The sequence below is a fragment of the Styela clava genome, chromosome 15, assembly GCF_964204865.1.
Source record: "Styela clava chromosome 15, kaStyClav1.hap1.2, whole genome shotgun sequence".
Classification (NCBI taxonomy): Eukaryota; Metazoa; Chordata; class Ascidiacea; order Stolidobranchia; family Styelidae; genus Styela; species Styela clava.
Window position 1 is genome coordinate 9,702,841 of NC_135264.1, and position 26,933 is coordinate 9,729,773.

The following is a 26,933-nucleotide window of genomic DNA, read 5'->3' on the forward strand; positions in this document are numbered from 1 at the left end:
ACAAATAAATAAAATCTGATTATGAAATCAGGGGAGCAAACAAAACCTTAGATAAGGTTTATAACGTACAAAATATAAGATGAAAGGTTTTGCCAAGAGGAAGTGGTACGTGTTTACTCACCTAAAATTATCAAGTTATTTCACACACGCTCACATGCACCCACCAGCCACACACACACACAACCACTGAGAAGTTATTTAAGTAAGAATGAAACGCGATAAATTTAGGGTATACTATACAGTAAACAAAAAAAAAATAAATAAATACTAGAAAAGAAAATTATCTGCCACACCATATTGATATTTTTGTAATGGTTGCCATTGCCAAATTGATCGATCTTCTAATCGTTGATTAGGTATATAAAAGGAAGATTCTATTGAAAACATATTGCCAAGCTGATTATAGTTGGAGTCAAATGCCAAGTTGCCCAACCAAAGTTGCCAGAATTGGGTGCATGAAGAGGTGGGCGAGACCATTTCATTCCCCAAATTAGAGCCTATTATTGCCAAATTATAGTCCAGATTGTAATAAGTAATTAAGTTACCGGTAACAGTAAAATTACTATAATTAAGTAAAGTAGGATGTGGAAATAAATTGGTTACAAAGGGTGTAAGTGAGGTTTTTCATTCTTGGGTATTGATTTCAGACAAGGATATGGGAATGAGGTTGTTATTTCACAGGATATCGGGAGTCTTTTTTTGTTTTTTTCCTTATGTGTTTTACTTCATTTAATCACTTTGAAGTAACCTGAAAAACAAAAAATAAAACTGCGAGTAGATGTTTCAATGATTGGGTGAAGGGGAACGCTCTGAACTATTTATTACAGGCAAAAAATAATTGTTTAATTAAATGGGATGTATTGTCATTATATAGCGATGGATAGATGATCTATGATGACATTCTGCTTGGGACAGAGAAAAATTTATCACACCATGCAAAAAACACACAAAATTTTACTATCTATACCTTGGCCAACAAGTCAACTCAAACACCATGCCTTAACATAAAACGCATGCATACATAAATGATATAAAAACCACATCCAATTACAATGACCCACAGCAAATTAAAATCTGAAGGGGAGAATCCAACATAGCTCTACTGCTCGCCTAGTTGCAATAATTAGTAACCTTGCAGGAACAATATTGTACTATCTACAACCCTTATACCACCACTCAAACATAAGACCAAGCGTGTATGATAGGGACATCACAGCTAGAAAAAGATTAAAACACGAGCGTGAAGTGATGTGTGCAGTTATTTAAAGAAAATATCATCCGAGTACGTTAGCTACCTATATATTTAAAAAATATATATATATACTCATGCATGTCACAATACCATTTCTTTGGTGCTGGACTAGTTCTGGCCAAGTCGTGGCAAGATATTATTATAGTCGTGGCACAATATTATTATAGCTGTTCAACATTTTCATTAAAACAATAATGTGCAAGTGTGGAGTGTCCCAAGTTTTTGTCATCGAATACCACCAGTAGTAATTTTTAATATTTGGAAACTAAATGAGACTTGACTTGTTTTTGAAAAGATTTTTTGGACTTTAACGTCTTTAAATTTAAGGGAAGAGAATTCCAAAGTTTGGGTCCAGTAAAAGACAAGGAATGCTGACTCACGGATTTACTCATGAAAGGTACGAATAAATCAGAACTACTTCTTCGGTTGGAGGTATTTTTGACAAGTATGTCATTAAAGCAATTGGGCAGCGCATTATTATGGAAGTCGTGAGCTAGAGATAATATTTCAAATTTCATCATATCTTCAACCTTAAGTATATTTAGTGATTTGAAGTAAGAGTCTACACTTTCACGTTTTCTTTTACCAAAAACTATTCTTAAAAAATTATTGCCAATCATTCTGCCATTTGCACACCAACCAAAAAACTACCCTAAACGTTTTTCGCTCTGAAAAATGGAGATACAAATGCTGACTCAGTCAATAGAGAACTCGTCCGCTGGCGGCAACTGGCATACGGTGCAGCTAATCTACTGACATTAGATCAGGATTAACAACACTCCCAGAACTCGAACTCGGGAACTGACGGCCGCTGAAATTCTGCTTTTTAAGCTCACGGGTTTGATATCATAAAAGATTTTGTATCAAATTAGTATAGAATTAGTAAGAAAACTTAGTAAGAACTTATTTCAAATATTTACAACCCTAACATATCGGTACAGACAGACATCGAAGTAAGCAAAACAAAAGAGAGCTGCGGACTGAAAATTACGAAATGTTTACTTCCGTGGTCAGTCATGCATTTTAAAAACGTCACACACCGTGATAAAAAAAATCGGCCTACTAGTGTTTTTTTTATTGGACACGTAGTGGACATAACGATCGTTTCAATATTATGTTGTTGTTGTTGTTGTTCTTTGACACGTTTTTAAAAAGTCGCTTTTTTCTTCGAATACTGGACCAATTGCTTTGAAATTTTCAGTGGTTAAAGATAAAAATTTTCTCCAGAAGGCTATTACTTTTTTTTTCGCTATGACGTCATCAAAATTATGCGACTCTACGTGTCCATATATTTGAGCATAGCTCTCTTGTTTTTAAGAGCTTTATAAGGAAAAATAGAGTTTATTTTAACAGATTAATAGCAATCCCATTCTAAGCGTTTACCAATACAATATTATACTCAAACGATTGTTAATGCACTCGCAAGCATTTACGGTCTTGGGTTTAATTTAAAGTCTTTGCAACAAGTTTCAAACTTTCAGTAAATTGAGTGTACTACCGGTACTAGTTAAATTCTTCAGCTTATATTACGACGTCGCAATTTGTTTTGCTTTTATTTCAAGACAAAATGGGTATTTGGGAATGACCAACTAGTTTTCATACGCCAAATACGACATAAATTTTCCTCTTTCTGAGTGCCATCTCCTTTGAATAAGTGGATGTCCCAGTTAAAAATTTCTAGCTTAAATGGATATTCGTCATCACTATTTTCTAAATAAATATTTGCCAAAATTAGGCCAGCACCAAATAGACGTTCGCACGATTCACCAGAAAGTTTCCACGAGTTTAAGGTTGGTTATATTTCAGATACAACATTTGTTGCTCGACGTTCAACAATCTATACAATTGAGTAACATAGCGATTGCGACTGTATTGAGTTGCCACTGATAGATGTTTTTTCATTAAGCCTTACTAAAATCCCAATCAAAGACTTTATCTGATTAGTTCCCAGTTTAACTACATTTAGATATTAAGGACAAAAATTTTCATTTTATTGGTTAGTACGACATAAAATAGTAAAAAACATATACAATTTGATTCAATCAAAATAAAAATGAGAGCAAAAGTGGTAAAACTGTGGAACAGATAATACAATGTAAATCTATAGGATGCGAGCAATATATTGCATTGAAAGTCATAATTCACCGAGATACGCGTCATCATTGGAAGAAGCGTCGTCTTGCATCACTTCTTTGTTATTCTGATATTATTCTGCTTGTCAGTGACTGCGCTCTCTTGTGGTTTGTACGGAACTCCAAATGGTGTTCAATAAAACGCTGATGTTCAATCACCTAACGTTATTAGTGCATAAGGTTGACACGGTATTCAACTTGTCGTCCATTGTCCCAAGAATACATTTTCCTTTCTTTTGGATTGTATGAAAATTGAACGGAATATGAAAACATGTTTTCGAATCCAATGTAAAATGACCTTTGAACCCGGGTTCGGGTGTCAAATGCGTGAGTTACTCTTGCATTGCGAGAATTATATCGGTCTGTGCTGTACACTACGCCGCATATCATGAATACGTGAGATACACTTTGCCTAAAAAAACAAAAGTAGTTAAAAGATCAATTTAAGAAGAGACATGCATAGTCGGAGACCACACTTGATGGGGTGAGACGTTCTTTTTCCAATCAAACAAAATTTTGGGGGAAAACAATCGAGAAAATTTGACCCAAAAAGCTTGACAAAAAAGTCATCCTTTTTCTTTTGCTGTCATGAACAACTATGTCGCTCAATTGTGATATTTATATGGGTATTTACGTTAGTTACTTTTGCTTTAAAATTCTTATCATGTAATATTATTTTTTCCCAATAAAAATCGATAATTTGAACATGTATGCCACCATGTCGTTTTGAGTTGTCTTCTTTCAAATCTTTAGCTTTGGCAAAATTGTGAATTTTTTCGGATACAAGTGGCGAACGCCAATCAGGTTGCTTGAGAGAGGATCAATACCCACCTTATTTTACTTTTATGTGATTCCAGGATCCGTAGATCCACAGGATTAATTTTGTTTATCACGTACGTTAGTGTAGCGTATGGGTCAAACGGATCACGTGCGGGGAAAATTACCCATAAACCGTCTTCGTCAGCAACAACATGAACCATAGAGTGGCCTCGCCATGTGAATGGTGTAGTTGGGTCGTATACGGCGTTAGTTAGATGACTCCATGCACTAACAAACCTGAATAGCAACAATAAATTAGCATAAGAGCGAAAAATCGTCACTAAATCGTACGACATTGGCCTATAACATTTCAAATTTAAAAATATTTTAAAATCAAACACTGTCTATATTATAACAATAAAGCTGTGCTGGAAAGCGAATGCTCATAACGTTGCGAGAATGGATTGATCTCACACTTTTCGTACAATTTATAAACATCATACGTATGAATCAGTCATTTTGTTTTCATATGTTTGAAATGTTTGTCCTATTTTGAGGTAAAGAGGGTTTATTGTTTTAGATGGTTATGCTTATTTAGCGCACAATTTTTTATGTATGAGCACCAACGACTCTATAATTTATATTTAATTACCGATTAACATGATGATTATAGAGAAGGAGGAAAAATAATGTGAAGTTCCTACCTATACTTCAAGTTATATTTTATCAACGTTCTTGAAAATGCTCTGTTGTAATAAAAAGAACCATTGTACACAATATGACCAGTTCCTATCCACTTGTGAGGAAGATTGTAAGATTTCTGATATCGTAACTCCCTGAATTAATTTATTAGTGACTAATTAATACATGAAGACAGAAAAGCACATTTGGTTATATATTCAATAAGTATGGGTTAACCCAATATCATAGAAAAAAATCGGTGTGCATTATTTCTTCAAATTTTAAAAAATTTCACAAATACATAATTAAGTTTTTTATAGAGCATGAACTTTTTAGAATGAGAGAAAACTGTGCACTTGATTTAAAATTCTAATTTCTGGACAACAAGCAAAAATATGAGTGACATTTCCACAAATCAAAGTCGAAATCACAACGTTTTCTATCGAATGTACCTTATTGCTTCCACACTGTCAAACTCAATCAAATTGCTTCCATAATAAAAATTAGCGACGTATATCTTGCTTGCACGACTTCTATCAGTATCAGAATGCACTGGGTCTTTCATCCAAGCTCCTTCACGTCTACCAAAGCGACTCACTTTTCTAGGTTTGGAAAAACTAAACAATGTTCCACAGGGATCTGAATCGCAATATTATTTTACATTAGAATATTATTTCTGCAGTATTAGACTTTGCAGTCAATTTAAATGAATAAATTTTAAGGGAAAAATGCCAATCGATTGATATTCTCCATCCCTTATGTGTCGCATAAAAAATGTGCAGATTATACCTAATTTTACCATGACACACGTGGACAGACAGCTACGTACCTATTTTTATGGGAGTGGTACCTAGTTTCATGGGAGTGGTAGTCTGAGTGGTTGTAGTTGTCGTCATCGTGGTGGGTTTCTCAGTGACGTCATAATCATATATTTCATCTTCGTATTGATCCAAATAATCAGGATACGAATTGCCATTTTCAATGGTTGAAGACGCCGTTGTTGTTATAGTTGTCGTGTTGCGTACAATAGTGGTCGGAGTTGTTGCAGTAATAGGGACAGACGTATGAGCTGATTGGATCTGAATATGAAAAATAAAGTTTGACTCGAATAATCGTAAAACACTGAATAAGATGGTGCCCTATTAACATATATACACCATATTTATTGAAATTGGCACGAAAGTAACAGTTTTCATTTAAAAAAATATGTTTGAAAAGTTGAAGAGAAGAACGGATAGTCTAGTCTAGTGTGTCTTCACTGAAATATGCATTTTACATTCTAGATGCATCGTTTGATGCAGAAATGTAAAAGAGCGACTTCCTCAGAGTGTGCAACTAACCTAAACTTTATAAGTTTGAGTCTTGTGGTCGGAGAATGTTTTGGCTAATATCAAACCCGGTGTCAAAATAGCTAACTTCCAGGATACCCTTACTTTTTCCACTTCATCTAGGACAGAGATGGCAAACCTTTTTCCATGAATGGGTCAAAAATTATATTTTTATCACGGAACAGAGGAGTGTGGGTCATAGATATTTAATTAATGTTTGTATCTATAGAAAACTTGTTGCTGCATCTTCGCTTGCAAATCTTATAAGCTTCAGTTGGTGTTGTGTAGTGGGCTTTATACATGCAGCACTTTTATTAGGGACTACTAGACTCTTTATGGCACTCGATTTTATGAAATTCGTGTACAAAAACACGCATATGAATTACGCAAAAAAATTTGGAGGGAATTCCACTCTGATAGAGTTATATTTTTCGTTCGGCTTTCAACCACATTGAGGCACTTTCACACTGCCCCATTGTTATTTCAGATTTCTAGGTACTCATTATAAGTCTGAAAGATTTTGTTTTATGCTTTTCCATAGCATTGTAGGCGAGAAACTAATGAATGTGAAGTAGCATCTAGTTCTCGTATACCCCCAAAACAGTCTGCAGTGCTTTTTGGTTCATGCACATCCGAAAAGGAACGCTGTAACAAGACGTTGCGAGAAATGAACAGATTAAATGGATTTTTTGTCACAAACGATGTCACAGCCAATAGCTGCATAACGGTATACAGGGGTGAACAAGTGCGGGCAAGATTGGGAGTTTTGAAAATTACTATACCGACCCAGAAATTGAAAATTTGAATTTTAGCGGTTTTGAGCCGGTTTTATCAATTTTTATCACTTATATGTCAGTATGTTTTATTGGTGCTCTTGCAGTATGCTTACCAAGATGTCGTATAACCTGTGACCTAACCTGGTACACAACCTGAGTTCAGGTTGTCCGCCATCTTGGTGCGCATACTTCGGGAGGTCCTTTTTATTTCATTCGTGCCTTGGCGGGTCACCGAAAAAACGCGGTGGGTAACTTTGTGACCCGCGGGTCAGTGGTTCGCCGTCCCTGATCTAGGAGTAGGTCTTCTAAGATCTAACTACCGGTCGAAAGTCCAACTCAAACAAAATTGTGTCGGCGCTAAAGTTTCGGCGTATTGATGTCGTTCTTCTAGAAGTCAACAGCAAACTTATACTGAACATCGTTGTTTAAATGGAAAGCGAAAAAAATTAGTAAAATGAGCTTACGAAGTAAAGCAGGAGTTCGCGAGTGCTTACCGTCGTCGCTTTGCTTGTTTCTGTTTGTTCATTCTTCCCGTCTATGTCAAAATAATGGTAGTCATATTCATATTCTTCCTCATTTTCGCTGGGTGTCGCTAAAGGATAGTTTACAATGAATGAGAAATACATATTTTTTTAGATATGAAATTTCTATCATAAACCTTATATTCAAAGAATCCTAAAGCTTGTCCTGTTGAAGTAACTCGAAATGTAGCCATGCTGATAATTTCATCTGGGAATGATTTTCATTCAACAGTCAGAGCAGATTGTTTCCGAGGTATTTTGTTCGCACACATTCGCACGATCTAGCCCAGGGATGGACAAGGTTTTTGGACCAGGGGCCAAAAATTTTGCCCACTCAGATTGGCGGGCCATGTAAGTGTGACGTAAAAAACTACACTTTATGAACAATATTTACAGTGTTACAAAAGCAAAAGTGGAAAACAATGAACCTCGTGCCAAAACTAAATTTAATAAAAATCTCCTCAATTTACTTGAGCAATATTTTAGCTAAAACATCAAAATTTAGGCCAGATTGAATTACCTAACGGGCCGGATTTGGCCCACGGGCCGTGGTTTGCTCCTGTCTGAAGATTCTATCCTATAGTTTATCTGAAAGCCATTTTTGCTTAGTGAGATGTTATCTGATACACATCTCAAACCCAGTTTTAAAAAACGAGAGAGTGTTCAGATATAGTCAATACATGAACAATTGATTCGTTTTTCAAATTACTCGCATTAATAAAAATTTCAGTTTTGACAAGAGAGAAGAACATAGCACAAAAATATACGAGAAGAAAAGCTGGGCGGTATAATAAAAACAGTACACTTGCCCGAAGGGCTTTGGCGCGAACAGATTGAGTTCTATACTCACTTGTAGTAGATTCGGGTTTGGAGGTTGTTGTTGTTGCTTTTCTTTCCTTTGCACGGTAAGGGTTGAAAACTATTTTCGGTCTAACTATTCTTAAGTGGGTACGGCTAGTAGGATTTCTAGTGCTAACTTGTACAGAAGTGCTATAATTATCAAAGTCAGTGTCCTGTTTTGGTTCTTTCTCTTCCAAGATCGAATCTTTCTCTTCAGTATCAGTCCGGGACAAGTTTGATTGGTGTGGGGAAGTGTTTTTTTGTATCGTCTCAGTGGTTGATTCGATAGCTTCAGATGACGGATTAGTACTATATGTTGTAATATTTGGAGCTGTAGAATTTTTCACAGTAACGGTCTGGGTGGTTGTGCGTTGCGTTTGTGTTGACGTATTTGTGGAAGGCGCCAACTCTTCTGGTTGATATTCAGTAGAAGAGATTCTACTGTGTGAGGTAGATGTCGGAATCAATGGAGCGACTCCAATTCTGTCCACAACGACGTCCATCAGTGCTGGTTTTACGATACCTTCTGTCTCATTAATAGAGGACGATGGCTCGAAGATTTTTCCGTTTTCGGTGGATGTTGTGGTACCTAGAGTAGTGGGATTTGTCCCAACTGTTGTTCTGTAATATTAGACATGAAAGATTGAAATTAAGAATCCAAAATAAGGAGAATATAATATTAAAAGAGACCAGGATGAAAAGTTATTCTCTATATTCATAAAATATAGTCAGAAGAAGAACCATACCAGGACCATTTAAGTGGAATAAGCGTGACGCCATAACATCCAACGTAATGACATTGCAATTTTGAACGTGGCGTCATGACAGAAAACCTGCTGCCACTTTACGAAAGCCATGCATCCACTTCAATGGGCGAGGAGATAAGGGATTGGATAGTAGTTCATCGCTCCAGAGTTGTTTCATGAGGTGTTTATGAAATTGTTGTACAGAAAGCATTCTTATACAATATATAAGGCAAACTTACGTCTCCTTGTCCTCTGAATTCAAATCTAAATCATCCAACAAATCTTGATACGATCCATTTGTGCTTTTCAAATTCGACACGACCTGAAAAATTGACTTTTCCAGGAATGATTGAACAAAACTGTTGTATACTTCGAAATTATGATAGGTAAATAATATAATAGGAAAGCTCAATTTTAGCTTTTTCATTCTTTCTTCAAATATTAACATATCTCACTTTTTTGATATTTTGTTTCATGATTCTAATATCGTCTTCAGTACTTTTTTCCGTCACTGCTTTCTCCAACATCACCATCGCTGCGACCATGTTTGATATACTGCTATGCAATTCTACTAAATTAATTGATGGTTGTCTTATCTTGCTTCCAGGACTTCCTGGACTTAAATCTTCATTTGGATCAACAAATTCAGCAGACTGAAAATGATGTAAAAGCATTAACTGAGCCCCACAGAGAGTGCGATATGATTTTACAGCAGTGTCGTGGTACAGTAACATCTCGACTATGTAGTGTAGACATTGGAGATTGTAAAACATTGCGATTAGAATTATCGACCTAGCGGTCCGACTAGGGCAAGATCAAGTTTGAGCGGGGCCTCGGAAGTAATCAGCGATTACGTTTATATAACCACGATGCATATGTGGACAAATTGCGCAATGGAGAAATCGCGCATGTTTTTCAATTTGGGGTGTATATAATCACCATTTTAAATAATTTAATGGTAAGCTAGGCTATACCTCCCAATGCTCTCATATATATGTAAAACCTCGCCTAGGATTTAAAAATTGACAAGGACAGGTCGAACCAGAAAAAACCACCCAATACAGTCCAATTCTACGTCAGAGTGGGTGTTTTTTCCTTCGGCGCGGAAGTTTTGTGAGATGTCATCAAGATATTATATTGAATCCTTTTTCCATAAAAAACAAAAATAATGCAGCCTAATTAGCGGTCCCCTGCCTCTTAACTCACGCGCCATTTGCTGTAAGGTATGGCGACAAAAACAACACAAATTTGCAAAACATGTTAATATTGACGCACGAGTTAAATTTGGAGTTGACCATATATAAATAACAAATAGCAGATGACAGACGATGGTGAATTCCACTGAGAATCATTGCCAAACAAGCTAGTGGCAAAATTAAATTGTGGACGCATGGCGTGAGTGCAAATTAAGTGACGTCCCACACGATGACGTCATCAAAATGTATATTGTGAATACTTAAAACGAGCAATAGTTATGAAAATTATAGCAAAAATTGTAACAAGATAATACAACGCCCTGGCCTTCCTAATTTTCTCTATACCGACCCCCTATATCTTTTCACCACGTCACATTTTATCGGTTTCATGCAATTTTAATTACACGAATATTACCCAATATTTTCAAATTCCAAAATTTGTAGAAAATCGTATTTAGTTACAAAATCGTAAACATGTTATTGTGTACTGTTTTAAAACACTTACCTTTCAAGTTAAAACCTAATGTTTTTGTTCGACTTCTGTGGTCGAATGGCATTTTTACCTTGCGTTGCATTATGGGATATTTCAGTTGAACTTAAAATTTATATAACAGCATTGTACATACTCGAAAATTGAAAACAAAGAAAAGTATCGTATGACACAAGAAAGAAATTGAGATATTTTACTAGGCTATTGTCTCAAATTATATATCTAAAATAAAACTCCAAATTGTCGATTTTGTGAGGCTGCGTCTAAGATAAATTTTGAACTTTATCTTTGGAATTTGATACTTCTCAAGCGTTTATGGTGCACGGGTTCGCGTGAACTGACGCTGATGTTTTGAGATTATCTGAACCCGTGTTATGGATAACAGGCTAATAGCTATGTATATATCTTCAAAAGTAATTTTATGCTATTTGTGGTTAGTTGATATTGACGAACACAATTCAGCTATTTTTATGATTTTTGTGTTATAAAATCATTGTAAATAGATATGTTTTTGCTTCTTGCGGGCATCAGATTATTCCTTAAAACACATTTAACAACCACAAATTGAATGCTGTTTACCGTTGTCAGTCACTGTTTACTAGCACGTAGTCAACAATAATTATATGGTATTTATTGTATATTACAATGATTACAAAAATGTCTAGGTTACTTTAGTCTACACGCGTAGTAGAAGTCAGCTTCCTATAAATCTTCAAGGGAGTTCATCATTTTCCCTATGACGTTATTATACTAGTCAATTAGATCTTTTTTAATAAACACCAGAGATTGATTGATGTTAATTGACTGGTTGGATTATCTTCTTAACCAGGATCTATAGATAGCTAGCACGACATGTATGCAATTTGCTACGATTGTTGTCACGTTACAGACCACTTGTCATGAACTACAGGTGATGACACATTTCGGGCTAGGTGAGGCACTGGCATTTCAACGTTTTTTGGTGGCATGTCGAGGTAATTTTGTTACTGCGACATACAGTACATCGTAGACAGTATGTTAACAACTTAGCATAGAAAGTAAATACGCACAAGGAAGTATTCCAGATATAAATATGTATATGACAACTCTTTGTAGGAAGAAGGTTTATGTTTAGTACAAACATTTGATGCCACGCTAAGTAATCTACAAATCCCTTCAGCTATACAGAATATAATACTTAGAGCTTAAAGTTGAAACCACAATCTTTCCTTCTCCATCAACGCATGTAATGTTATCAAGGCTAGTACTTAAAGCCGAAATGCATAGACTACTTACACTAGTAAATGAGGTAGATATGATAAAACGGGTTAAGCTGTTTCGTTTGAAGTGGTCTAAGGAATGGAAAATACGACGCCGGTTTCATCTGACCCCTGAACGTTATCCGAGATAACATTTTCTTGAGCAAAACCTAATCTTAAATTGTAAGCGTGGCAAATCCAAGATTTTTGGGGGTATTATAAACTCACGACGTCATTAAAATGACGCTCTTTGTTATGATTATTCTTAAAATGATAAGACGAAATTTCATTTAATGTCGAAGTTAGCAGTATCCATAATCAGGATAAGTGAGCACCAATGTCGACATACTTGTAGTATTATCTTTGAAGGGGTCAGTGTGGGGTCTCACTATATCGATCAGGGATAAATGAAGGAGTATTTTTTATGGTACGCTTACCCCTATTTAGACAAGACCGTAACACCATAATCCATGTAATCCCTAAATGTTATCCATTCTCACGCAAAAATGTCGACGAGGATATGTTGTTATCAAACCTTGGATCAAACGTTACATCATATTCTCTCCATACAAAATGAAAGCCGATATTTCTACTCTCTCTATACTTTTTGTTAGCACATATCACATGTTTTTTCACAAACGCTACTTGAAATATACTTTCAACTTTGAACCAACGCTATCAAAAAAATAAAAAATAAATTTTACCGTGTCGCATCCACCAGGTGGGGGTGTGTTGCACGAACATCTGCAGTCTGTTCCTCCCGATATGGTTTCTACCAAGTAAATAATTTTTCTCTGTCCTCCGACCAAACTTCCTTCACATAATTCTCCATCTTTTGTTGTTAAAATACATTTGCATCTGCAATCTGTGCCTTCGGATACAGCTTGTACCTGTATGAAATGAGGAAGATTATTTACAAATTTCACTACCTGGGAAGGTGAAATCGAAGTTGCAGAAAAAAATCACGATATCTGCTATAAAGTGATAACATTTCACGCGCACTAAAAGCATCTTATATGTAGGATGATCTTACCAGTTTATATATGTTGCATGTATATATAAAGGGTAAACGGCCATGTCTTCCAGCTTCGGATAGGTACGTGATTAGGGAAAAGTTTGTGTCGAGCAGGGACATTTTGGGTCAGGTTCAGATTGAGCTTTGTTCAATAGAGCCATGAGGAATACCATTTGAAGTTAAAATACTCGTATGCAGTAGTGGGATTCAGCCGGTTCGCACCGGTTCTATAGAACCGTCTCATGGAATTTCATGAGATCAGCGAACCAGTTAGCATTATTGAAAAAAAAACATGACTTTTAGTAGCAGAACCGTCTGAAAAATATGACATTTGTGTGATGAAACCGTCTGAAACCGTGTGATGAAATTTGAATCCCACCACTGCTCGTATGTAATCTATCAGCGAAGTGCCTAGCTAAACTAATGGTCAATTCCAGTAAGCCTGGTTAATACTTTATTCAACGACGTCAGCAATGCAGCAAAACGCTGAGTGGTTTGAAAGTTCCTACGCACCATCCAGCACATTGGCTGAACTTAGTAACCGTGATAATAATACAGACTTGTAGGCGGACACATTTTAACGCGAACTTCCTGCGAAAAGCGAGTTGGTGGTTAGTCTTAAAAGTCGTTGAATTTGCATTACATACTAAAATGTTCTGGCAGAAATTTAAAAGGTTTTGATAGGATAATTTCTACCGTACGTTCAACGTTCCAAACCTCATGAAAGCAAATATCTCTGCATGTCTTACAGTGGTTATCGAAAATATACTCTTAGAAGCCATAATAATACGCCTGAAGGTTGTGGCAGAAAAATGACAGAAAATCGTTTTAAAGATCAGATAGCATTTGAAAATTGTGATGAGTTATATACTTGATGGTAAAATGAATCAATTAAAAAGGCCATAAAAATACCAAAAATATTGTAAGTCGTGAAAATGTAATTTTTTCCAGGATGAAAAATTAAATTCACGAGATAAAAAAATTATATTCATATAATATCTAATCTATCTAATATCTAATAATGTATCTAATAAAAAACGAAAAGAGTTCTATTCAAATCATATAAGTATATTAATGTTACGTAATGTAACATATCGCCATGCTAATAACCGAATTGCGTAAGTCATTTTTAGCAGTTTTGAGAAAAACGTAAAAAACTTCCTAATGACATTGTTATGCCATTGAGAGTCAATAATTTGTCATGGTTCAAATTTTTTGATCGTAGCCGGATTTAAGTTAATTTGTATGACGCAGTTAAGTGACGTCATAATGGCGCACTGTGACTTAGGCAGAAATGTGTCTATGACTTGGGGACATACGCAATTTTGCAACTTTACTATATGCACCAGTCCTGAAAACTAAACATTCCAAAAACGAATGTAATTCTCAGTATCTGCAATGTCTAATCCCCAAAATAGCTAATCATTTTCAATTACATTATTTTTTATGTTTGAAAATATATATTTCATCAATATAACACGTTCTGCACACCCACCGAAATAAGACTAAGATTAAATATAAAAAATAAAACAGCAATGCACCCAATATAAAAGCCAACCAAGGTGAATTGGACTCGGAAAGTAGATATCACAAGTGCATGTCTTCCTATACTGTAGTATATATTCAAATTAATACGCGCTAAGCTAGAATCCGAGATGCAAAAAATACTGCGCCGAGGTTATTTTGCCTTTGTGACGTCACAATAGTCCTGCAGTAACAATGATAATTCATTATGACAAACAATTGCACAAATGTGCATGTCACACTAAATCTCCATTTTTATGGGTTTTGGGATTCTTAAAATAAAATCTGAGTTAACAGACAGGTGCGCAGCATAACATAAATACCTATTTTATAAAAAAAAAAAAAATCGCCAAAAATGACTTACGCAGTTCGGTTATTAGCGTGACGATATGATAACAATATAAAAATACAAAATTCATTTCTTGGTGATTTGAAGTCAATCAAATAGGCATGAAATACGCGGCGAACGCAGACGATGGGGAAATTTCTACCAAAAACGACAGTATTTCAAGTTATAGAATAATCACGATAAAATTAACACGGGAATATCGGTCAGAGACTGAAGACTTATCGATCGAAAGTCAGCGGATCCCCAAAACAGAAACTTCGGTTTCGATTCATTCGCTCTTACTCCATAGTGACACCGCGTGTCCCATCACTAATTAACTAATAACTCGCTAATTATAGGACACATGCAAAATTTGGAGGAGATTCAACATCGTTTTCGTGAGATATCGCGTAACATACGAAAGTGTCTAACAGTACAATAACTTTTCAACATACTTGCCGATTTTAAGATCGATAAGTAATAATATGAATTATAGCTATAGTTTGCAAAGCTGATTTCAAAAGAGGCAAGTGATTGATAAAGTTTAATCGGAAATGTGATGGAATGATACGGTGAAATTACTATTTACTCGAATCATAACTCCGATAATATATTCAAAATTTTTCGACGGACGGAGATACGGTGCGTTTTGGCGTATAATTGGGGAATGTGCTCAAGATAATGGTTTCTTCTGTTTAATAGAGTGTGAAACAACAGGAAATAACAATTTGATTTATTTTTCCGCATTATTAGCTTTAGTCAGAATATATCTTCATCGAAAATGACCAATATTGCTTTGCATAAATGTTGCATACCCGGCCGTGTTTAACTGCAGCACGCTTACTTAAAATAATTACTATATTGTGGATGTATCACATCGTATTCTCCGTTACAGTTGCACTATTATGCAGCAGCAAACAGAAAATATATGTATATGAGCCGCTATATGCTGGGGAAACTTGAATTTCCCAGTTTTATATAAGTTACAACAAATCACACTGTACGTGAGGTTGTAGTAGATTAACAGTGACGTGTGCGTAACGTCACTGTTGGCTAAATGTCCTAATATACATATATATAGTATCGTCGTCTGAGCAAGGAATTAGGTGCCGAAATAAATAATATACCGACGGACAGACGCCTGCATTCGTGAACCATTAAGCCAAGCCCATCCTTTATGTGGGAACTGAAATACTTAACAAAAGTATAACCACTATTAATTGTGGTTAATATTTACCGAAATATACTTTTACTGCAAAGCAAAGATAACTGGATGTTGCCACAATAAGGTTATTAAACTAAATTGCAAGGCAAACAGATGATAAAGTACCAAAAAATCAGATATATGTTTGGAATGTTTTTGTTAAAAATTATAACGAGATTTGTACCCCATAGACAAAACCTCGGACGGGACTGCTTCACTTTTGCATGGCACAGTATAGTAAGCATACGGAAAGTCTCGATTCCCACAACAACCAAATGAAATAAACAGTTCATCCGGATAGAAATAAAATTTGATATGTTAGCACATATAGGAAACAATGTAATAAAATCGTCACTGGTTTGAGTTCAACCGACTTCTCGGGTTCAGCCAAATAGCTAGGATTTAATGGCACGGACGGATAAACACGTTTCGAATTGTTACATCGTTTTTATTACCTATGCTCAGATTATTATAAAAATTTTGGAAATTTCAAGGGCAGTCGACAACTTACTTGTTGAATACATAGTAGAATTTTTGTAAAAATACTTTTTCTCATTAATCGCATTTCTTCTAATATGAAATAGATCAACCTAAAAATAGGAACCAATTCCATAGCGGGACAAATACGAACAGCTGAAGACTAAATTTATTCAATTATGTGTTTTATCATATGTTTCATTAGGGTAGCAGATGGCGAAGAGGGCGGAAACGTAACCGCTATGCTTTACACGCCCTGCTTGCGGTGTTGCAATTCTCCATAATTAATCTCTTTGTAGGTAATTTATTGAAGTTGGATACGGGAAAAACATTTGACGTCATATGGTGGAAATGCCTTTGAAGATGACTAAGCTTTTAAGTGAAGATCTCTTTAAATAAATTTGTCAAGGATAAATTGAATTAGTTTTTTAATTTGAAATGCATCAATATTACGGCAATCAAACATGGATTCGCTGTTTTCTTTCTGAATTATATTAGCAGCACGTAACGCATTAATAACATTGATAGCGCCTCAAGAGAACCTGAGGTTAATCAAAACGCACGAGCACAAGAGCAATGACCTTTGGGAATCAATTATGGTTCAAAGGTGGAACAGTCGCGAGCTGTGGGCGGACGTTGATAAAATCCAGTACAGGTCAATCATCGATAACAAGTAGGTGAGGGAAAAATGGCGTGATATTTCACTTCGTCAATCGTCTATTAAGACGAAACGCATACTAAGTATCCTGGGATACATCACAGGGAAAAAAATTCTTAACGTACTTTTACAGTGCAATGTCAAGTATCACAAAACGCCAGTCTGATTTTTGTGAATTAATAACAGTATACTTCCATCCCCACAGATTTTGTTCGTTGGTCGTAAAGATTTTAATAGAATACGATCAACAAATGAAGCTCTTACTAGCGGCAATTTTTTTCTCACGAAAAATTCTGGCAACGCTAATTAAAATGCGTGAAGGTTCAGATTTACACAATGAGCTATTTGTGAAGACATTGCATAACGTGCAGTGTTTAGCCAAACGTAAGAGTCAAGGTCAGTTATGATTATCAAATTAACAACTGAATGGATAAAGATCTCATTATTGTTGAAGTTAGCACAAGTTTAATACGCATTCATTTTGCTTGCCGACCGGAGGTGGTGACTCCAACTTTTTGTTAATCCTGATGCCTGGAATATCTCAGAAAAACACAATGAAATGTATATTTTAGCATTTCCGTTAAGAGTGTGAAATTACATGTTTGAAACCATTATGATTGGCCTTGACACGATCTCTCTATTGTGTTGGGTCGAGGTCGATTACCGTGAGTCGCAAACTCATGTGACTTAACAGCAGGGTGGAAGTATTCGGGTGCAAATTATATTCCCCAAATTGGCTTTGTGCGGAATTGCTAAATCATGGTAGCCAATAATTTATGCAAAATTCAATATAAAAGAATTGAAGAAATGCAAATTCATCAAAGTGTGCAACAATTACACTCCAAAATTAGTTTATTAATACATGTATTGCTTCCACCTGCGTGCGAGTAAGGGATCCAAAAGTCAAGTATTTTCCAAATGAGGTATCCAGATCAAATAGGTAAGTTGATTGCGTGTGAACAATCAAAATATCAGTACAGTAAATAAGAGTTTATTGCTCCAATGTTAGAATATATTTGCTCTGTACTGGTAGAACTAACAATCCGTATATAATTAAGTTTGTTGAATAATTTGAGACTATGTGGAATGATACATCCGAATTCACTTGAAATGATGGTTGCAAATGTATACTGAAATTTGTCAAATAACACTGAAAATGAATTTGAAGGCAGACTCCATTTTAGTAAACGCCAAAACGCCTGGCTTTGTCTCATAATCTACCCGCAGCGTATTGAGTGATCATAGTCTGTCGAACCAACATGTCAATATAAATAGGATATGCCCTTATTTGACCTACAGAAGTGATACTTTTTCAGTAATTCCACCAGGAACTGGAATTGTACCACAATTAGGGGTATGGTGGAGTAGCAATTATTCTCAGCTAGAATTTCAAACGCCTTTTTATCTTGAATTACCAACATTATTTGCTGATCTCGAGTACAGTTGCCAGATTTGGCTACTGAATTTTTCCATTTCTGCGACCGTGCATGGATTGTATCGTAAATATACACTAAAATGCATTATATCTGCTGCAAGCTGACTTAAATATGATTTCTAAAACAGACACCATGCGCCACAAATTTGAAATAGCGGTTGGATCTGCATGTTATGTAAACATGTTTCACTTCTTTATGACCCACAATCTGAAACAAAGTCATCAAAGAAAGGTGCTTTGTAAATATTCATTTAGGACTTGGTAACAATGGTGAAGTTGACATGAAGCTATTTCTATTGAAAACTTGAAAATCATTGGAATGTTTGAAATCGGTTTTACTTTGCATCAATAAATGAGATGGGTTCTATGTCGCAGTAAAGTTTAAGCGTGTCAACCAATAAAAAGTTGATCGTCCGGAATCTTATTCGGTACAAGCAATCCAAACACAATACAATGAGTTATTACTATATATCACCCTTTATCAAATTCTGCGGACCAAACTAGTATTTTCTTTGTTGAAATACAGGTAAAACCCAAATACCGGTAAAATAGATATTTATACGGTTTATCCTCATTTTCAACCAAAATTTCTCAAGTGGATAGATTTTCGGTATTTCAAAAATCTCAACCGGGTCTAATGTTTACCATAATCGCGGCGCAACGGTCGTATAAACAACCCAATCAAAAGTTACTCAGAGGGATGTCCGCAAAGCAAATCAGCTTAGGGGTTAGTAATAATTGGCTTACGACTGTACCCTTTAACCCCGTGAGAAAATATAACAAGAAAATATTTGTGGTATGAAGAATTTGAAATTGCCCATATCACGCACAGTAGCACTTGTGAAATATATGTAAAACTTAGTACAATTCAGGGAATATTGTGAATATTTAACATCAACTTTGTCAAATCCAACATATGGGGCACACTTGGCAAAATGCCATCCCCCGAGTATAGCCTAAATTGAAATTTTACAGAAATGTACACAGTGAAATGGCGATTGAATTTACTGATTATGTGTATAGATGAACTGGCACCTACGGTAGCAGGCAAGACTTTGTCAATATTTGTTTTCCACTTGAAGCCGTCTTACTTTGATCTGATAATAATGCATAACGTATTGTTCAGTTAAATGTGCGATGCCAGAAGCTGGAAAAACTGAACCATTGTGTGCTCAAGAATAATATATTTGTTATGGATGACTATTTGAGGTATCGTCTACTAAATTTATTACACGCAAGGTGATGAGCATTGACCTGAGATCGTTGACATGTGACGCAAATATATAATCCATTGCTATAGTTTTAAAAATACAAATGTGAATGAAATTAGCCTAATATTATTGCTAAATTAATGAGCTGCGAAAATTGTAACAAATATTTTGGACGTGTACACTTTACATCCTTTCAAACAGTAAGCATGAATCACTTTTTATCCGACATAGCTTAAATACTCTAAGACTATTGAACAGAATGATTGAGTATGAAGTTAGTTACATGAAAAACGCAAATTGCCAATTACCGTCAAGATCAGATGCTCAAAAAGTCTTATACATACAACCACATCCTTCAAAGATAGTATTTCTCAATATTTAATTCAATAATTAGGAATAATAAACAGGAATGCCTGGGACAGGTATGATATATGATGATATTGATTTCCAATTATATACCATGTTTGGAAGATGTATTATTTTGATTTCTAGTTAAAATGACAAATTTTTACAATTACTATATGCTATTCAAACAGAAACAGATTAGTTGACCACAAATATGTTCACGATAGTGCTTTTAATTGCCATACCAACGAGAACAAATGATTATTTGGCCTACGTCAAAAGGAAGTCATTTTCAGAACTTTCAGACTTCGATTGGATTAGAATGTGTATTTCATTTCAACGGGAGACCTACGATACATTTTTTTTATAATATTTTGAGAGCCTGTTTATCGAAAAAATCGCACAAATGAGCTCGAAAAAATGTCTAAAAATTGCACCGCGTGTACCTATTATAGCTTTCGCTGTCGCCCATAATTTTCTTAGACGTGGATTTGATACACATAATAGTTCGATTTTCAAATTGGGTCAGAATTAAGCAAAATAACATATGTTTCGCGTTCCATATGAAAAGAGATCGAGACGTAATCCAACCCCGCAATTGAAAATATCAATATTAGGCGATTTGCAGCATTAACCTTAAGCATACATCTGAAGAAGCACGTTTCATATGTATATTGTGGTTGTCTGCTACATGGTGTGAATTGCATTTACATCTCAAGACGACGGAACGGCTCATTACCTGGGTGGTTTTTAAAATCCACAGGTTCAAAATATTACGATAGCTTGTAATATCTAAGCAGGTACTCGCATTGACTTTTTTGCAAGGTTTCGAATAACGGCACACAAAAATCTGGTTATCATTTTAAGGGCCAGAGTGTGTGGTCGTGAGGTGGGACTTGAGTTACATGGTTTGGATCTAACGTTTTCACCACGAAGAAACCAAGCGTGCGTGAAAGGGTAGAATGTATATATATGACTAAAACGCATATTATTGCATTTGCATGCTGGGTGCAATATTAATACGACACAAAACACTGAAAATTGTTTGCAAACTATATAATAAACATTTCACAGGAAGAATATTTTCACAAATTAGCTTATATATAGTATACATATGCTCATCGTAACACATTTAACGATTGATGGCATTATAACTTCTCATTGGGCAATGTAAAATGGTACCTTGGCACATCATAGTTATAACAAATAAATAACTGGAACAGATTTTGAAATTATGCGAATTAAAAAAAACTCCAATACGGAATTGCTCTAAAGATGTTTTCAACTATTCAAATTTGCTGCAATATAACTCAAAACAAAATTGAGGAAAGGTGCACGTTCATTACATATAGGATGAAATCAGAATTTATGGAAAATATCGTTTTTGCAGCCCCTTGGTACACTAAAGCGAGTAAATTAAATTTTGAGGTTTCGGTTATTCACAGCTTTGTGGGTAAAAATTCCTATATGTCAATGTCAGTATACCTAAAATCCAAAACTTAAATGTTTGGCTTACAATCCCATATGGCGTTACACACACAATACCACATAGGTCAATTTTTCTAACGGTACACTAATATTTGTTTGCAGGTTGCCGCAATGCAGCCTCGTGGTATAAATACATTACCACAAAGTCGTTACGGATCGAATATTCCTTTTTTAAAACCCTATTATACGAAAACGGAAAGAGCGTTATGAACTTAATACGGATTTGGATACATTGAACAGTAACAAGGCCAAATATGCGACATACGACGTATACTTGGACGCAGATCTAAATGAATTCAGTCGTAGAATTTGATGGACGAATTCAGACAAAATACACAAAACGTGCCGATAAACCACTTTGGCAGATTTTCTATTTCAATTTTCCTTTGGATTCGTAAATTATTGTAGTAAACAAAGAACTAAAATATAAAATCCAATAAAATCGCCTATTAGAAGTAAATAATCCCACGGTTAATGTAATTAAGGTAGAGGAAACTCAAGAGTTGATCACGGCATAAACCAGGAATTGACCTCCGAAAGGCACTTCAATAAGTAGGGTTGGGAAGGTGCGTGACATAGCAGGGCCAAGTCAAATACCCTCAATGTGATGTTGACGAACTGAACTAAATATAGTTCTGCGACATACATTGGATTGATAAATAAAGTAAAATGAATCTCTCAGAAGAAGCCGCTATCTGGCCCAGATTCAATTGGAGGTTTATAGGGCGGAACGCGAAGAAACGCCTTTGTTTTGTTTATGATTGATATGAATGCACAAAACGATTTGCGAGTAAAGTTTCTATCAACAACTTAGCTATAGGAATTTTAAATATCGTTACCAATTGAGACAAATGACGTTTCCGTAATAGTCTCAACTATATACGTTGAACGAAACTTTTCGGATCTAATATTGTAATGTATACCAAACAGTATCGGGTTATTTCTTCACTTCACCAAGCTTTACTTGTCTGCCCGTGATTTTCTTTAAAAATACAAGCAAATTCAGAATATCTAATTAAACACATAGAATTACCATCAGAAAAGCAGTGGGTTTTTATGAATTTCGAAATCGCAATTCAAATATATGGTGCACTTCTATATTTGTTACAATTTTTAAGACATTTTATTAGAAGATTTGGTAAATCTAAATAGCTTTATGCTCCCACCACCAGAGTTCGAATAATACGGTAATTATAAAATAAAGTTGAAAGCGTTGATGGATAACCATAGTAATCTGCATCTAATGCCATTCATCTCCCAATTCAAAATCAAACAATATTATAAAACAATTTGTTGAAACCGACATGAAAACAACATTAAAAATCTTGAAAAAATGAAATTTAATCATTTTTTAAATACTTCTATCTTGGTGTAACACAGCTGCATTAGAAATAGCTACAAAATTAATTCGATTTTCCAAACTTTAATCTCAAATTAAGAATAGGGATGAATGTATGTATGGTCCAAATCGCTGTGTGAATGGCTTCCCACGGAGGGACCATAATTAGCTGTCATATATACGGGGACTTTGATTGCTGGGGCATCCACGCAAGTTGTGAACCACCCATCAAGCGCAATGTTTCCTGTAAAAACTGGAGTACACTACCTAAGATCCGACGTTGTTCATAAACTAGTTAAGTCTATAATATCTAACAATATTTTGGGAATTACGTCTTTGGTGATTGATGGCGTTATAATTTAGAGTTGTTGACACCAAAATGATAAGCCAGGCTATCAATAACTTCACTTATATTGCTTCGAAATTGATAACAGCAGAAAAAAGTATAGCGGATTGCGTCATGTGTGAATCTGTGGACGTTGTATCTATTGGACGATGGGCGTTGTATCAGATTAAATTACCGGGTGTGGTAATACGAGGCTATTTAAAACTTTCATTGGATAAATAGGAGAATTAACTACATATATTAATGTTTTTTTTTTCAATTTATTGAATTGAAAAACCAAAACTACAATAATATCGAATAAGCATTCGCTGAATGAGTAGGCTATATACTGGAAATGGGCTTGTGAGTCATGTTATGAGTATTTTCGACAATTCCCCCAAGTGACCAATTTATTCAAGGAATGGTCACGCGCCGTCAAACTTATAAAACTCAATCAATTATTTGGGATTTTCCAATTTTTAGGGCTGTAATAAGAGTCTCGGATAGAAAGCAATATCGCAAGTTCAAACTTACATTTTTGTTCACTACTCTTCTTTGAATGGCAACTTTGAATTACAGCTATTTACATTCGTTGAATTTCTCACGTAAAACTCGTACATAACAAATCCCTTAATAAAGACGAACATCAGAATCACGCGAGTTCATATTTACTTTTCAGTTTGGGCAATTGTGCTAGAAATTATCAATTGTTATTGTCAAAATCGAAATTACGTCGCATCAAGGCCGGATTGAGACTTTTGTCGACCTTAGGTTGGGTGCGACATGTATACAGCAGTCCAATGCCTATGAATTACTATATTCATTGTACAACTACAATCCCGAATCCAAATTGAAATAGAATACTGATATAAGATAGATGAATAAAATATTATTTTCCTATCTAGCTTTCCGATGAAGACCACTATAGTTTCTTTAGGTAGGTTGGCATCGATGAGGCCCATTTTAGATATTGTCCCCGGGACTGCATCCTCATCAATCCCCGCTCTGAACTCAATGCCAAATTGCATATCCATTGAGTGATTCATATATGTCTTACAAAGTTATGAGCAGACATATTGGCGCCTGATTTGTTTACATTTTGAGTGTAAACATGTTGTAATGGCCACGCAGATATGCAATCACCAAACATGTGTTCAAAATCTACTCGCTCTTGATGATTTACAAATACAAACTCATTATATAAGTTACCTATATTGAACTCAAACATGTACTTTATACAACTGGAATTCCGAAAGTTATTTCGGATGTTGATAATTGTGCAAAGTTGGATATCCCCAAAAGAGAGTTTATGCTACGGAAGTGCACAACTTTTTCTTCAAAATAATATACCTGTGGAAAGTACGCTAAAGAGGCAGTATTTTCATTTCGCACGCAGTAAGTTATAGGTAGTTGCATGTCCAAAGCGACTATTGACTTGTTTTATGTATTGAAGCATTCTTATCCCATCAATCTCTCAATAAACTATCACAAATGATCTGTCTGGATGCCTCTGTTGTGTACCGAAGTGACTATCCGACGGAATTACTCGTTGATGCAAAACGTCCACAATATTCATGTATAAACAGGCACAAACAAAATTAACCATAAGCACTTACGGAATTTTCTTGAGCGTAAATAAAAGTCAATGACGTAATCCACAAAACACCCAGAAACGACCAATCATGCGACAGTATCCACATTATGATATTTGCAATATATTCCAACGTCTCTGCCAAACTTATTTTCTTCGTTTCCGATAGAAATTTTATTTAGGCCCGACCTAACAAAGATCAGTTTAGCGACTCACACATATTAAATTTTCCGTCGTTTAAACTTCATAATATTATTTTATCCTGAAATTCAAAAGATTATCACTAATTTAAATGCAGTTGCGATGGCGAAAAAGATATTTTTTAACCTTTGAACTTGTCCCATATAAAACACATATACACATTGGTTGCATTTCTCTTTGAAAACCCATAAAAAAGATAAGTTCCATTAGCCTTTCATCATTTCCTACTTTCCCACAGATTATCTATGTACATATAGTACAATTAGACACTCCCTATCTAATTTCGATCAATTTAAAAAAAAACTGTTAAAAAATACGTTCATATAATGTTAATCCATATCATTCATTTATTCAAGGAACTCTAGATAAGAAAACTCTGAACTCATAAAAATACAAACCCTCGACAAATTTGAATTTTCTCTTGTGAATTTTTGAAAATAAATCGGTATTTTCTTTTTTAATGTACGTGTATGATACAATTCATTAATTCAATATTATTAACAGTGCATTTAGTCCTTTCGGCTCGTCCTAGTCTCGTTGTTAGGAAGTTAAGCGTCTAACGAAACCGCCACCTGGTCGATTAAAATGATAAGTGCTCCTTCAAGACGGTATAGGTAAATAAAATGATGAAAATCTACAATCTGTTCTGGGCACGGATAGTTCTTATACTCTACTATCGTTGATACTGCCTATCTTTGAAGTGCCGTTGGTTACAATAACTTGATACTGACAAATACAAGATTTAAGATATTCTGATAGTAATTTAAGAAAAATAATGGCGGATATAATAATACATAATTATTACTTATCATTTTCAATGTAATAAAATATTATTAGCCAAGTCAGCACTTGTACTAGAATCGAAAATGCAAGCGGGGCTTTTCGAAAAAGATTGAAAACAATTTTTGAAAGCAGCATTCTGAGATCTGATAGTTCAAATGGATAACGTTATTGAAATAATTAAGATTGACTTTCGCCATAATTACAAGCTTCAAATGATTTCCTTTCTTCTACTTCAACTAAAACTTGAGCAACGAAAAAGAGTACACTGGGTACATGACCTTAATAACTCGGTATGAAAGCAATTATCAAACAACACATTAATCTTCAACCGTCTCATTTTCAAATGCACAAATAAAACCATTTGACACCGATATTTCATCAACATAACACTTCCTTTTCAGCCTAACCTGCGACGACAACGAACTAGCTACAAGCGATGTAACTCTCGTTTTTGCGTCGTCGAATCCAGACAGTCGACTTTGGAAACCGCTAAATTTTTGCGGTGTCGCGCGACTGCAGTTTATCGTCAGCCGAACATGGCTGATGAATGTTTTCACACTCACCTGACTGTGAAATAAAAAGGACAATATTCAGCCATGGCCATAGATGGAAAATTTTTTTTATTTAATATCCAAATTTTATTTTAACCTGAAATGTATTTTTTGACAGCTTTTATCAGAAGATATATAAAGCCAGTACCTTTCACATTATTGCTAGTAAAATATAATTTTATTTAGTTCATGTCTTAATATCCCAGCTGCTTCTCTCATAGTACGGTAAGCCGCGGTAATAATACTTTCATAATAGTTGTATAAATACACATATTTCGTTGGGTACTCACCTATTAGTTGTGTCATTATCCATTAAAAACGAATTGAACAAACATAACTCATAACTTAACAAATATGCTTATCAATTTTTTTAAACAAGGCTTATGAATCACACATTTACGGACTTGGGCGTAAATACTCTGAGACACCATACCTTTCACTCAAATATTATTGCGATATCGACCCCAAATGACCCTAGTACTAACCGTGAGTTTACATG

The 26,933-nt window shown here is 35.2% G+C and overlaps 1 protein-coding gene across 4 annotated transcripts; it reads right to left on the bottom strand.

The window, feature by feature from the left end:
- Positions 1-3,221: 3,221 nt before the first annotated feature.
- LOC120333877 (uncharacterized) lies at positions 3,222-25,178 on the bottom strand. Of its 4 annotated transcripts, none has more exons than XM_039401256.2 (11): positions 24,925-25,178; positions 12,664-12,849; positions 9,491-9,688; positions 9,275-9,369; positions 8,300-8,910; positions 7,423-7,520; positions 5,654-5,903; positions 5,277-5,463; positions 4,848-4,979; positions 4,216-4,440; positions 3,222-3,796 (listed from the first exon to the last, which is right to left on the bottom strand). In XM_039401256.2, exons 1-11 carry the CDS (start codon positions 25,006-25,008, stop codon positions 3,553-3,555), a joined length of 2,310 nt encoding a protein of 769 aa, XP_039257190.2. In that variant the 5' UTR covers positions 25,009-25,178; the 3' UTR covers positions 3,222-3,552. The 4 variants fall into 4 exon arrangements, with proteins under 4 accessions (XP_039257190.2, XP_077976488.1, XP_077976485.1 ...); XM_078120362.1 differs by lacking the exon at positions 24,925-25,178 and adding an exon at positions 12,993-13,329 and having other exon boundaries at positions 5,675-5,903; XM_078120359.1 differs by lacking the exon at positions 24,925-25,178 and adding an exon at positions 12,993-13,305.
- Between the last annotated feature and the right edge of the window lie 1,755 nt (positions 25,179-26,933).

Coding starts and splice junctions, on each gene's coding strand:
- LOC120333877 (XM_078120359.1), bottom strand. CDS start 13,094: ATGTCCCTGCTCGACACAAACTTTTCCCTAATCACGTACCTATCCGAA. Junction 7,521..8,299: donor CAAACCCGAATCTACTACAA/GTGAGTATAGAA, acceptor ACTATCCTTTAG/CGACACCCAGCGAAAATGAG. Junction 5,464..5,653: donor TACCACTCCCATAAAAATAG/GTACGTAGCTGT, acceptor ATTGCGATTCAG/ATCCCTGTGGAACATTGTTT.